We start from the raw sequence: 15,194 nt of genomic DNA on the forward strand, positions 1-15,194 counted from the left end.
TGTTGTGACCCATCATCTTCCTCCTGTAGTCTTGTGTCACACTGTTGATTGTTTCTGATTCCTGTTACCTCTGTGTAACGTACATGTGGATTGACACTTGACTATAACTGAAGCGTCTGGTGGTCTGAACAGTGACTGGTCTGTTGCGTTCTGAGACCTGTGAGTGTTCAGATCACTAGACCACTATGGTCCTTTTCCACTGTTAATTCATCTATTTGACTAATGATGGACCTGAAGCTGGATTATATTGGTCCTGGTTTAGCACACACACACACAAACATCAAGTGTTACTACTTCCTGAAATTGGTTTTTACTTTAAAGTCAACATGAAGTCAGAATTGAAGAGATTTAAACTTTCATTCCACTTTAATAACTTGTTTAGGCCATTAATTATTTGGTTAATTAAGTTGCTGTTTAGGAATTATATATTTTTATTGTGTTAATATTTAGAATTTGCCATTATATTTTCACTATTATTGATTTTTTTTGTGTGTGTAGTTAGCTTTATATTTCATTTTCAGTCATTTTAGTACCTCAGCTTGATCCTGTTTATTTAGTATTATTTATATCATTTATTATTTATTTATTATTTTTTATTGGATTTTATTTTAATATTTTCAGTTTTAATTGAATTTTACTAAGTGTCTGTCATATTAAGCATTTTTTAAATAATATTTGTATTTTTTACATTGTTTCAATAGGTTTATGCTTGTTGTTTTATTAGTATTTATATACTTTTATTACATTTATTCATATTCAGGGGTCTGTTTCCCAAAACCATCGATAGCCAACTAAGGTCGCAAGTTCCGTCATTACAAACATAGTTCATTAAGTTGGATGTTTCTCAAATCCATTGTTCTAACAAACATTCTCAAACTGCGTCGCAAACTTGTAAGCTTGCAACCACTCCTCTAGAGCTGTAGTTAGAAGCAGAGTTCCTGGCTGTGTTCTATTCCGAGTTATCCCCCTATGCTCTATTCGTTAAGAACGTTCCAACATTTAAACTCGGAATGATTAAAAAAATATTAAAAAATACAAAAAAATATTAAAGTCATCTCTCTTACAAGTAATTTGCTTTCAAATTATTTTTACAGTTCAGTTTGAGCAATCTTCATATTGACAATTGCATTCCCTTCGTAGTGCACTTTGAAATCATTTATGCCCTTTTGAACGCAGCCGTGGCTCATGATGAAAGCTGTAGGTGACCTATGAAAAGCGGAATCTACATTACATCTCCAAAGATTGTGAATACAAAATAAAAGGGTACGTCAATGGCTTTAATTTATAGTAGCCTAGGCTATTAATTAAGAAGTGTACATGTACCGTTTATGATGGCTAGAAGATTTCTGCAGTGGTCTGAATGTGTTGAAATTGTAAAAGTTGACATTTAATAAACAAACCAAAAAAATCCCATAAACTCCTATTATTTATAATATAAGTTCTTTTTTTGTTGTTATTAAGTAGGATTTTTTTATTTCTTAATAAATAGCCTACTGTAAATTGAAACCATTAATGTGATGATTTATATATAAGATTAGAATACGTGTTAGCTTTCTGTATATGGTTTTATGTTTTAGAATAGAATATGGTATAGGCCTATATGTATCGTTTACATATATTTTAATTAATATGGAAAACGAGTGCATGTTTTTACCAAAACTAATATTGGATTTTTTTAAAATGCGTGTGCGCATAAAACAGTATAATTTGCACAGATAAAGCTATGGGGGTTTTCTCTAAATTGTTACATTGTTACTCCACCCCATTTAGAGCGTCATTATGGATGTTTTACTTTATAACTAACATGGTTGAAACGATGGATCTGGGACAAAGCAACTATGGTTTTGGGAAACACTCGTCACTACATCGTTCTTTTCCCAAACAATGCATCGTACTATGATAGTTCAGCCATGAGTTACATTGTTGTTTGGGAAACGCACCCCTGAATAGCAGGTAATTTTCTTTTGCTTGAACATTTATTTTAAGTATTGAGTTGATTTCTATTTAGCTTCATTATTATAGTTTTAGTCATTTTAAAACTTAATCGTAAAGCTTTTATATATAAATCATTGCCATTTAACAGTATTTACCACTGTTAGATTTATATTTCTATACATTTATTACATTTAATCATATTCTGATTAGCAGGTCATTTTATTGTGTTTTACATTTCTTTAAGTATTGAGTTGATTTTTAATTATTATAGTTTTGGTCCCTTTAAAACTTAAACGTAAACCTTTTATATATAAATCATTGCCATTTAACAGTATTTTGCTAACTTGCTAACAGCATTTTTTCAGAGTTGCAAATGCATTTCATGTTGACTTTAATTTTGTCAAATTATAAGTTTTGCTGCTCAGTTAAATAAGCGTTTAATGTCAGTTTGTATTTTTCTTCTAAACTCTAAAATCATGGTCACACTTTAGTTTGGGCACCAATTCACACTGTTAACTAAACATCTCATTTGCTGCTTATTAATAGTTTAGGTATAGTATTGAGAGTTCTGAAATATGTGACCCTAGGCCAATGGAAATCATCTGACAGCTGAATAAATAAGCATTCCTATGATGTATGGTTTGTTAGGATCAGACTATATTGGGCTTACATTTCGACCTATAATTTAGTATATTTCAAATGTATTAAAATCTGGAATCTAAGGTTTAAAAAACTGAAAGATTGAGAAAATCTACATTAAAATCGTCAAGTTCCTAGTAAAGCATTTGACTAATTAACAGTTAATTTTGAGTACAGTTGAAGTCAAAATTATTAGCCTTCCTGTGATTTTTATTTTATTTTATACATTTTTTTTCAGATATTTCCCAAATGATGTTTAACAGAGCAATGATTTTTTTCACAGTATATTTCCTATAATAATATTTCTTCTGGAGAAACTTTTATTTATTTTATTTTAGATAGAATAAAAGCTAATAAAACTAGAATAAAAGCTTTTTTTAAAAAAAAAAACATTTTAAGGTCAAAAGTATTAGCCCCCTTAAGCAGCAATATTTTTTTTATTATCTAGAGAACAAAACACTGTTGTGACTTGCCTAATTACCAAAACTTGCCTAGTTAACCTAGTTAAGGCTTTAAATTGCACTTCACGCTGAATCTAGTAACATAATGTGCTGTCGTCAAAGCAAAGAGAAAAGAAATCAGTTATTATAAATTAGTCATTAAAAGTATTATGTCTATAAATGTGTTGAAAAAAATTTGGGGTTAAAAAACTTTGGGGGAAATGTGAAAGAATTCAAATTTAAAAGAAGGTCTTACGATTCTGACTTCAGCTGTATTTATAATCTACAAAAGTCTTCATGGAACATAATCTTTGCTAAATATTGATGGTATTCCCAAAAGTATACCTGTGTAATATATGACTGGTTTTGTTGTCCAGGGTCACTTACGATTATGTAAAAAAAAAGGCAATAATCAATACTAATAAACAGTCAATATTCTAGAAATAATCTGTCAGTAAGCAAGTAGTTAATAGTGAGAATTGGCCCTCAGACTAAAGTGTCACCATAATCATTTATACACTGGGTTCCCACGAGTCAAACGATTTCTGAAATATCATGGAATTTTAAAAAGTCTGTGTCAGACATTGAAAGTCAGGGACATGTATGTATTTTTGGCCAGCTCATACAATATCAGGGACTTTTGTTTGTCCCTTTTTTTTTTTTTTGCGCTGGCTCATTCCTACTGTTATGGTGAATACTTTTCAGCTACATTTTATTTTTTTCATGCTCATCTACTAGCAATCACTGAAGTCAATTGCAGTTATTAGACTGTAGCTGTTAAGTTGGGGATGAAGTACATCCAGGAGGTTTATCAGCTATCGCTGTTATATAAGACTGAAGAGCTTTATTCAGCAAAAACAACTGTCCTGGATGAACTTTATGGCACTTATTACACAGCTGCTTGCCTCAAAACATACAAAATTTGACACTAAACATTGTTGTGAGCCATAATAGTTTAGTAATTCTTTGATTAAACGCAAAGCTGACAGAAACTACAACAGCTGGTGGAGTATACACTAACCTGTGCATAATTCTGACACTAGATGACATCAAACTTAAATCTGACAGAAACAAGCTGAATATAGCATAGACCAGGGGTCACTAAACTTGTTCCTGGAGGGCCAATGTCCTGCAGATTTTAGCTCCAACCCTTATCAAACACACCTGAATGAGCTAATCAAGGTCTTACTAGGTATACTTGAAACACCCAGCCAGGTGTGTTGAGGCAAGTTGGAGCTAAACCCTGCAGGGACACCGGCCCTCCAGGACCGAGATTGGTGACCCCTGGCATAGACTATCTACATATAATTCCTCAAAAATATTTAAAAAAAACGCTGTTTGACAGACAAGCAGACACATATGAATATGGATGTAAATGTATAAACATGAACGTATTCACTGACAGTCAAGGTGATTCGAAGTTGAGCCTGCGTTATTCAGTGGTTGTTGACTGAATAATCGAAACCAAGCATTTCAGACAGCTGTTAAATAACTAAGCTTAACATGTCAGGAAAATAGGAAAATACCATTTTTATGAGGTTTGGCTTCAAAATGACCACTTCAAAATAAATAAAAGCTAAATGCAGCAGAAAAGCTAAATGTAAAGTTTGTTAAACTTCAGTTGAGCTATCAGATAAAGAAGCATTTAGCATTTTTAATGATCGTTTGTTGTTGTAGAAAGTCATGCAAAATAATATTCAAGCTAAAACCATTTCAATGTTATGCAAAACCCAACAGCGGCCTGTTTTTCCATTCATTAGAAGGCATAGAAATTCAAGGAATTTGATATTTGGCTTAGAGTGGGAACCCTGCATCGTTATTTCAGACTGCTGTCATGGTTGTGTATGTGTGTGTGTGTGTGTGTGTATAAGGTCTCTTTACCCCCTAAAGTTCTCAGAGCAAGTCAATCTCTGCTCATTTGAGCTTTTAGGTGGACAGAGTCACGTGTTTAAAAACAGGCCCTCGCCCACACAGGTGCTGCGAGTGTGTGTGTGTGTGTGTGCGTGTGTTTACAGCGGGTAAAATAAGTATTGAACACGTCATGTTTTTTCCTGGTGAATATATTTCTAAAGGAGCTGTTGACATGAAATGAACTCAGATTTGAGTAAAAATCCAAACAGACAAATAATAAAAAGAAATCTGATTATAGAAATGTGTAATGACAATGTAATGACACAACTACTGAACTACTGAAACAGTTGTATTTAATGCTTTGTATGAAGGGCTTTTTGGTAATGAGCGCTTCAAGACACCTCTTGTATGGAGAATGGAGTCGTATGAATTGATCAGGTGCATTTATTCATTTTTATATTTATTGTTATGAATAATATGGAAAGGTTTATGATTTGAAGATGATTTGTTTACAATACAGTTTGTAAAGTAATATTTTCTTTCAGTGGGTGTATATAAAAAAAGTTTAACAGAAAAGTTTAGCAGTTTTAAATCCCTGACTTTAATAAACTGGTTATTGTCCTATGCCTATTCTGTGCAGAAATAGTCTACAAATATCCTTTGACCCTGCTAATTAGCATAGTTTTCTTTGTGTATATGGAGAACATTGTTTGTTACTGACATCTGGTGAAATCAGAAGCACTTTAAGGGCCCTGTCATACACCCACCACAATAAGCTGCAAGACGTGTATGGTGCGATTTGTTGCTATTTTCACACCAGCGCAACCCTAATTTTCATGTTTTGCACCAAGTTGCCAAGCAAATCCATTTTGCGCCACTTTGTGGACTCATGGGTGTTCTGGTCTGTAAAGGAGGTGTGTTTAGGCGCATTGTTGGTGCGTTGCTATTTTGGGGAACTGAAAATGACCGCACCATTGACCAACTGCTCTGAAGCTGCTCTAAAGTCCAGTGCAGAGCACATTAGTTATGCACCTATGCAGGTCCAAACACTTACACATTGCTTAATACACACAGGATGTACAGCAATACACAAATATCTTTACATATGAAAAAAAAAGAATTAAAATGTTACAAAAATATTATTTTCTACATAAATATAAAAACCCCTGCCTCCATGCCTCATCTCGGGGGGCTTTTTCAGTTTATTCATGACAATTTGCAATTGTATAATATTATTATTAGCAGTATTATTTATTATATGCATATTTATATTTGTTTTAATAATAACTAGTTTAGATTTGTCCATCTGTCGGGTTTTGGACAAATCTGCATCACCAAATGGGGCATAAGAACAGGACACATGTTTGGATTTGACCACACTTCATTATTATTGTTCATTTATTCCTTTGCTGGAAATTAGAACTGAATTTAGAAATAGTTTTGAAACAAATCTTTGTGCTTAACAAACTAAATTAAATATGTAGGCTAATGGATATCTTTAGTGGAGTGCGTTCAACACTGTTTCCTTATCCACAAAAGTAAAGGAGTAAAGTTAAGAGTAAAAGTAAAGTAAAGAGAAAGTAAAGAGGCCGAATGGAGGAAGCTCGTTCTTTATCCTCGCACTGCAGATGCTTTGTTTAACTGTCTTCTCGCTAGTGAAGCGTTCAGTTTTTCCTTTTACAAAGTCCGCCATGTAAATAGCAAATGCACCATGGTGCGACGCAACTGACTCTTATGAGAGATGAGACTCTGATTGGTTTATTCTCAAAACACACCTATAACTCATTGAGAGAATAAGCTCAACCCTGTTAGACCATGCGCCAGGGCGCTGAGCGTATTTTTCTGTCCTTAAAATAGCAAAAGTGGATTCAGACACACCATTAATGCTTTTGCGCCATGAGCTTTAGACTTTGCGCTTAGATCGATGAAGTAAAGCCCAAAGAGTTTAGAGTTTCATGTCAGTAGCACTTTTAGAATTTGAAGTCAGATGCTCATTTAGAGTATAGAAGTCAGCAGGCTTTGATTTCTGCTAAATGTGATGACGTGTTCAACCTTTTTTTTTTTTTTTTTTCCGCTGTGCTGTACTGTACCGTATGTGTTGATGTGTGTGTGTGTGAATGCATCGCTGTAGGCGCGGGCCGCTGTTTTTGAGCAGGTGTGCTGTGTTGTTAACAGGGCTACCAGTGGTTGAAGGACAAGATCTTGAGCGAGGAGGGCCGACGCCAGCAGGCGAAGCTGAAAGAGCTGCAGGCAATCGCTGAGCGGCTGGGCTGCACACTGCCACAGCTAGCCATCGGTACGCCAAACACCCAGAGACACACTGCCGCTCTCTCTCTTTCTGTCTGTCTGTCCGTCCGTCCTGTTCCTCGCTCATCCTCTCCCTCTCATCTTACCCTTAATTTCTCAGACCAGGAGCTGACCGCAATAGCCATTAGCTTGTGGCGTTAATGGAAGACGGTTCCTGCCTGCAGATAATAGCTTAATATCTATTTGGTCTAGTGTTTTCTGATGCTCGATATGGTGTCTGGTATGGGACGTGTTGGGGATGTTTAAGGAGAGAATGGAGAAATTGCTAAGTGAACGCAAAACTAATTCCAACTCCTAATGTAACGGAAATGCTAAAATGATCCTGATAGCAAATAATGCCAAAAAAATGTTTTAGTAATTTTTTATTATTACACAGTAATATTTTAATGTTTAATGTTTATTTTATTTTATCTTAAATTTTCAATGAATGTTATAGAAAATAATGCAAAAATGTATTAGTCATTTTTTTATTTTAATGTTACTTAGTATTATTTTAATGTTTTTTGTTGTTAAGGTAATTATTATAATAATCTGATCTAATAATCAAATAATTTTTAATTGTATTTTTAATTTTTTTTTCAAATATTCTATCAAATAAATATGTGTTAGATCCCCTTTTATTTTATCAGGGGAATATTCATTGATGTTTTATCAATAATTATTTTAGTAAAATATTTGTTTACAACACAGTCTAAGAACGCATTCTGCTTCTTATTATGAAAGTAAATAAATGTATGGTTATTATACTCATTCTGGCTATTTTCGCATTATAACTTTTGATTTAACAGAAGTACTAAAATAATCCTAATAGCAAATAATCTATTACAGTATTTTAATAATATTTTACAGTATTCTTTTTAGATTTATTATTTTAATGTTTTTTATTTATTTTATTATATTTTAAAAACTTGTTTTGATCTCGTCCCAATCTAGATATTTTCGCCACTCTACTACTAAAGAGTAGAAATTTAGTAGAAATACTAAAATGATCCTAATTGCTATATATATATATATATATATATATATATATATATATATATATATATATATTGGTTATCATAAAATATTTTGTAATAATCTGATATAATAATCTAATTATTTATCAAATATTTTACCAAATAAATATTTATTACGTTTTTATTAGTTTGTTATTACATTGTTTTAATATTTAATATTTTTGGTAAATTTGTTATTGTAAAAATATGTATAATAATCTGATCTATTAATCTAATTTTTTAATATATATATTTTGTTTTATTTTCAAAATATTTTATCTAATCAATATTTGTAAAACAAAATTGTTTGTTTTCAAAATTCTATCAAGTGAACATTTATTCAAGTTTTAATTATGTTGTTTTTAAATAATTATTCTTTTATTACAATATTTGTTGACAACAGATAGTCCAAGTAAATATACTCATCATTTAAAAACTTGTCATTCTTGTTTTGGTCTCGTCCCATTCTAGGTATTTTCGCAACTCTAATAATAAAGAGTAGAATTACAAAAATTATCCTAATAGCAGACAATCCAAAAAACTTTACAATTGTTTGTATTATTATTATTTTTGATGTTTAATAATATCAATATTAAATATTTTTATTTACATTAAAATTTTTATTATAAAAATATATATCAAATAATTTGATCTAATAATCAATTCATTTTTTACTTTATTAGTATTTTATTTTAAAACATTTTATCAAATAAATGTTAGATTTTTTTTTTTTTATTATTATTGGTAATTATTTTATTCTAAATTTTACAAAAAAAAAAGTCTAAGAAAGCTTTCTAATAAACAAAATAAATGTCTATTTCTTAACTCATCTTAAAAACTTGGTTTCTTTGAGTTTTAAAATCTTTGATCTCATCCAACTCTGGGTATTTTCGCATTACTACGACTGTTTCGCCTCATTTGAAACAGACCCGTTTAATCACAACCACACAATACATCTTACCACAGTACAAATGGCATAGCATAGCTTATTTCTTAATTATTTTTACTCTCTCCCCAGTCTGATACCCTTCATAAAGTGTCTGTCTTTGCGAATAAACAAGATTAGTTTGCGGCGTTAATGGAGGATGGTTCCTCCACTCTGTAAGTGTAGTGATAAATTGAATTCAGAATGGATTTTGTCTATAGTGTGTTATGGTGTTCGGTGTGGTGTCTGAGACGAGAAGTGGTGTGTGATGCTTTAAGGAGAGACTGAAGTGTAGAGTTTCAGAGAAATACAGTATCTGCTGGATCATCTGCGACACTTTGATTTAAGCGCATCCTCTTAGAGTCCAGTAAATTAATCTGCAGTGTGTGTGCTCGTGCTCACTAATGCCAGGAGTGGACAGTAGGACCAGACCTAAGAGCAGTTTTGTAGTAATTATATATGTTTGTTTTTATTATTTTTTAAATCATAAACACATTCAGTAAATTAAATATATAAATATCTGTGGTCTCATTTTCTTTTTTGGGGGGTCAAAATACCTAAATAAAGTATTTTTTTATAATTTTTTTATTATAATTACATTTATTTTATTAGTATTACACAATATTTGGTTAAAGCAAACTGAGTTATCATGTATTTATATTTTTATCAAATACCTGTGCAGTAAATTAAGTATGTAAATTTCTGAGATGTCATTCTCTTGTTTTACGTATATACACACATATATATATATATATATATATATATATATATATATATATATATATATATATATATATATATATATATATATATATATATATATATATATATATATATATATATATATATATATATATATATATATATACTGTATGTATATATATATATATATATATATATATATATATATATGTATATATATATATATATATATATATATATATATATGTATATATGTATATATATATATATATATATATATATATATATATATATATATGTATACACACAGTTGAAGTCAGAATTATTAGCCCCCCTGAATTATCAGCACCCCTGTTTATTTTTTTTCCCCCAATTTCTGTTTAACGGAGAGAAGATTTCTTCAACACATTTCTAATCATAATAGTTCTAATAACTAATTTCTAATAACTGATTTTATCTTTGTCATGATGACAGTAAATAATATTTGACTAGATAATTTTTAAGACACTTCTCTACAGCTTAAAGTGACATTTAAATGCTTAACTAGGTTAATTAAGTTAACTAGGCAGGTTAGGGTAATTAGGCAAGGTATTTTATAACGATGATTTGTTCTGTAGACTATCAAAAAAAATTGTTTAAAGGGGCTAATAATTTTGACCTTAAAATGGCTTTTAAAAAATAAAAAAATGCTTCTATTTTAGCTGAAATAAAACAAATAAGACTTTCTCCAGAAGAAAAAATATTATCAGACATACTGTGAAAATTTCCTTGCTCTGTTAAACATCATTTGGAAAATATTTTTAAAAAATAATAATCTAAGGGGGGCTAATAATTCTGACTTCAACTGTATATATATATATATATATATATATATATATATATATATATATATATATATATATATATATATATATATATATATATATATATATATATATATATATATATATATATACTAGCTTATAGCTTTTATATGCTAAAACTAAGCTTTAACTTCAATTACATAAAAATTAATTCCTATTGTTAAAACAAATGTACATCCTAAAATAATCACATTTTAAATCTAAATATTTGGAACAAATTTTCCATAGACATATTTGAATCTCTCATTTTTCTTCAATCAAATAATTCAATTTAATTGTTTTATCAAAAATATTTAAAATAAATATTCTATTAAACATAATATATTAATTATTTTACTTCATTTAGAAATTATTTAGATGATATTTTTCAAAAAGTCCAAAAATAATCATCTTAACATGTATGTTTCATATACTCATCTATTGAAATCTTGCATCCTTGTTTTAGTCTCATCTCACTCTGCGTATTTTCACGTTACTGCCACAGTATGTTCTTCCACCGCATGCTCTTAGAAATTATGCCTTGAAGCAGATCCGTTTAATCACAACCCCACAAATATTTGTCTTACTACAGTATAAATGACATAGCAGAACTCAGTCGTCATCATCTGCTCTATATATTCCTCTCCCCCCTCTGGTACCCTTCATAACTCTGATCCGGAAAGTTTCTGGAAGTCCTTCATTTTCCAGCCTCACAGAAGTAGTAAATTGGTGCGGTGTTCGTGACAGCAAACCCTCTGAGATTCATCTGCTGGGAATAAAAATCTTGACAGGACCTCAATCCCCAGAGCAGCAGCCGATAGCATCACCTGGCCTTTAATGCAGTCGTACATTACATTTCACAGCTCATTACTGGATTGCCAGATCCTCCCAGACTGATCTCGCATGCAATCGATTCCCAGCCACCGCGGCTTCTTCATTTAGAAGAGCGCTGTCCTTAAATATAGCGCTGCGGGTCAGATCTGTGCAGGGTTAATGAAGCGTACAGGATTATAAATGAGCTGAGCTTGAGGGATGACGTTGTAGGCTGTTATTGACTGAGTCTGGGAGAATGATTTTAAGCTGTAAAAACTGACAAGCTTGAACTTGGAAAAGCTGAACTATAAACCTTACTCGATAAAGATGTTATTTATTAAGTTGTGAACAAGAGTAGCTAACAGAAATAAGGAGATTGCAATATATATAATTAGAGCTGTGGTGAAAAATTGTTTGAGAAATGAATGGATTCTGCATCAATTCTGAGGTTTTCTTGAATGAATAATCATTAATGAAGTTGCCAAAGATTTAAGTGATTTACAGGAGTTTAGTGAGCTGGCTGCATTAATCTTCTGCTGTTCAAAACCAGCCTAGAGCACCATCTGCTGTTAAAACATAGGATATAGCACAGTCTGCTTTTAAAAACTAGCCGAGAGCGCCATCTTCTGGTAGAAACTAGCCTAGAGCACCGTCTGCGGTTCAAAACTAACCTAGAGCACCATCTGCTGTTCAAAACTAACCTAGAGCACTGTCTGCTGTTCAAAACTAGCCTAGAGCACTGTCTGCTGTTCAAAACTAGCCTAGAGCACCGTCTGCTGTTCAAAACTAGCCTAGAGCACCGTCTGCGGTTCAAAACTAGCCTAGAGCAACATCTGCTGTTCAAAACTTGCCTAGAGCACCGTCTGCTGTTCAAAACTAGCCTAAAGCACCGTCTGCTGTTCAAAACTAACCTAGAGTAACATCTGCTGTTCAAAACTAGCCTAGAGCACTGTCTGCTGTTCAAAACTAGCCTAGAGCACCGTCTGCTGTTCAAAACTAGCCTAAAGCACCGTCTGCTGTTCAAAACTAACCTAGAGTAACATCTGCTGTTCAAAACTAGCCTAGAGCACTGTCTGCTGTTCAAAACTAGCCTAGAGCACCGTCTGCGGTTCAAAACTAACCTAGAGCAACATCTGCTGTTCAAAACTAGCCTAGAGCACTGTCTGCTGTTCAAAACTAGCCTAGAGCACCGTCTGCGGTTCAAAACTAACCTAGAGCAACATCTGCTGTTCAAAACTAGCCTAGAGCACCGTCTGCTGTTCAAAACTAGCCTAGAGCACCGTCTGCTGTTCAAAACTAGCCTAGAGCACCGTCTGCGGTTCAAAACTAGCCTAGCGCACCGTCTGCGGTTCAAAACTAACCTAGAGCAACATCTGCTGTTTAAAACTTGCCTAGAGCACCGTCTGCTGTTCAAAACTAGCCTAAAGCACCGCCTGCTGTTCAAAACTAGCCTAGAGCACCGTCTGCTGTTCAAAACTAGCCTAGAGCACCGTCTGCTTTTCAAAATTAGCCTAGAGCACCGGCTGCTGTTCTAAACTAGCCTAGAGCTCCGTCTGCTGTTCAAAACTAGAGCACCATATGCATTTAAAAACTAGCCCAGAGCGCCGTCTGCTGTTAAAAACTAGCCCAGAGCGCCGTCTGCTGTTAAAAACTAGCCCAGAGCGCCGTCTGCTGTTAAAAAATAGCCCAGAGTGCCGTCTGCTGTTAAAAACTAGCCTAGAGCACCGTCTGCTTTTCAAAATTTGCCTAGAGCACTGTCTGCTGTTCAAAACTAGCCTAGAGCTCCGTCTGCTGTTCAAAACTAGAGCACCATATGCATTTAAAAACTAGCCCAGAGCACCGTCTGCTGTTAAAAACTAGCCTAGAGCACCGTCTGCTGTTCAAAACTAGCCTTGAGCACCGTCTGCGGTTCAAAACTAACCTAGAGCACTGTCTGCGGTTCAAAACTAACCTAGAGCACCGTCTGCTGTTCAAAACTAACCTAGAGCAGCATCTGCTGTTCAAAACTAGCCTAGAGCACCGTCTGCTGTTCAAAACTAGCCTAGAGCACCGTCTGCGGTTCAAAACTAGCCTAGAGCAACATCTGCTGTTCAAAACTTGCCTAGAGCACCGTCTGCTGTTCAAAACTAGCCTAAAGCACCGCCTGCTGTTCAAAACTAGCCTAGAGCACCGTCTGCTGTTCAAAACTAGCCTAGAGCACCGTCTGCTGTTCAAAACTAGCCTAGAGCTCCATCTGCTGTTCAAAACTAGCATAGAGTACCATATGCAGTTAAAAACTAGCCCAGAGTGCCGTCTGCTGTTAAAAACTAGCCTAGAGCACCGTCTGCTTTTCAAAATTAGCCTAGAGCACCGGCTGCTGTTCTAAACTAGCCTAGAGCTCCGTCTGCTGTTCAAAACTAGAGCACCATATGCATTTAAAAACTAGCCCAGAGCGCCGTCTGCTGTTAAAAACTAGCCCAGAGGGCCGTCTGCTGTTAAAAAATAGCCCAGAGTGCCGTCTACTGTTAAAAACTAGCCTAGAGCACCGTCTGCTTTTCAAAATTAGCCTAGAGCACTGTCTGCTGTTCAAAACTAGCCTAGAGCTCAGTCTGCTGTTCAAAACTAGAGCACCATATGCATTTAAAAACTAGCCCAGAGCGCCGTCTGCTGTTAAAAACTAGCCTAGAGCACCGTCTGCTGTTCAAAACTAGCCTTGAGCACCGTCTGCGGTTCAAAACTAACCTAGAGCACTGTCTGCGGTTCAAAACTAACCTAGAGCACCGTCTGCTGTTCAAAACTAACCTAGAGCAGCATCTGCTGTTCAAAACTAGCCTAGAGCACCGTCTGCTGTTCAAAACTAGCCTAGAGCACCGTCTGCTGTTCAAAATTAGCCTAGAGCACCGTATGCTGTTCAAAACTAACCTAGAGCAGCATCTGCTGTTCAAAACTAACCTAGAGCACCGTCTGCTGTTCAAAACTAACCTAGAGCAACATCTGCTGTTCAAAATTAGCCTAGAGCACCGTCTGCTGTTCAAAACTAACCTAGAGCAACATCTGCTGTTCAAAATTAGCCTAGAACACCGTCTGCTGTTCAAAATTAGCCTAGAGCCCCGTATGCTGTTCAAAACTAGCCCAGAGTCCCGTCTGCTGTTCAAAACTACCATAGAGTTCCATCTGCTGTTAAAAACTAGCCTAGGGCACCGTCTGCTGTTCAAAACTAGCATAGAGTTCCATCTGCTGTTAAAAACTAGCCTAGACTTCCGTCGGCTGATCAAAATTAGCATAGAGCGCCATCTGATGTTAGAAACCAACCTAAAGCTCCGTCTGCTGGTCAAAACTACCATTAAGTGGTATCTGATATTAGAAACTAACCTAGAACGCCATCTGCTGTTCAAAAGTAGCATAGAACGCCATCTGATGTCAAAACTAGCCTAGAGCTCCATCTGCTGTTCAAAACAAGCCTAGACTTCTGTCGGCTGATCAAAATTAGCATATAGCGCCATCTGATGTTAGAAACCAACCTAGAGCTCCGTCTGCTGTTCAAAAGTAGCATAGAACGCCATCTGATGTTAAAACTAGCCTAGAGCGACATCTGCTGTTCAAAATTAGCATAGAGCACCATCTTAATACTTCATTACCTGCGACTCGTTTGTGTTCTGACCACATGTGCTTGGTTGTGTACTATATCAATGAAGTGTTTAGACTTTTAAAAACACTGTAGTAATACAGTGAGCCACTAAGCATTGTTCTTATGAAGTTTTTCTAC

At 34.2% G+C, this 15,194-nt stretch overlaps 1 protein-coding gene across 3 annotated transcripts in view; it reads left to right on the top strand.

The window, feature by feature from the left end:
• kcnab2a (potassium voltage-gated channel subfamily A regulatory beta subunit 2a) overlaps positions 1-15,194 on the top strand; it is a 226,903-nt gene that overhangs the window by 206,268 nt on the left and 5,441 nt on the right. For all 3 annotated transcript variants that reach the window (XM_056468301.1, XM_056468302.1, XM_056468300.1), the window contains one exon: positions 7,041-7,161. In XM_056468301.1, the coding sequence (XP_056324276.1) occupies positions 7,041-7,161 (121 nt within the window). The remainder of the gene's footprint in view (positions 1-7,040; positions 7,162-15,194) is intronic.

The sequence above is a fragment of the Danio aesculapii genome, chromosome 11 (genome assembly GCF_903798145.1).
Source record: "Danio aesculapii chromosome 11, fDanAes4.1, whole genome shotgun sequence".
Classification (NCBI taxonomy): domain Eukaryota; kingdom Metazoa; phylum Chordata; class Actinopteri; order Cypriniformes; family Danionidae; genus Danio; species Danio aesculapii.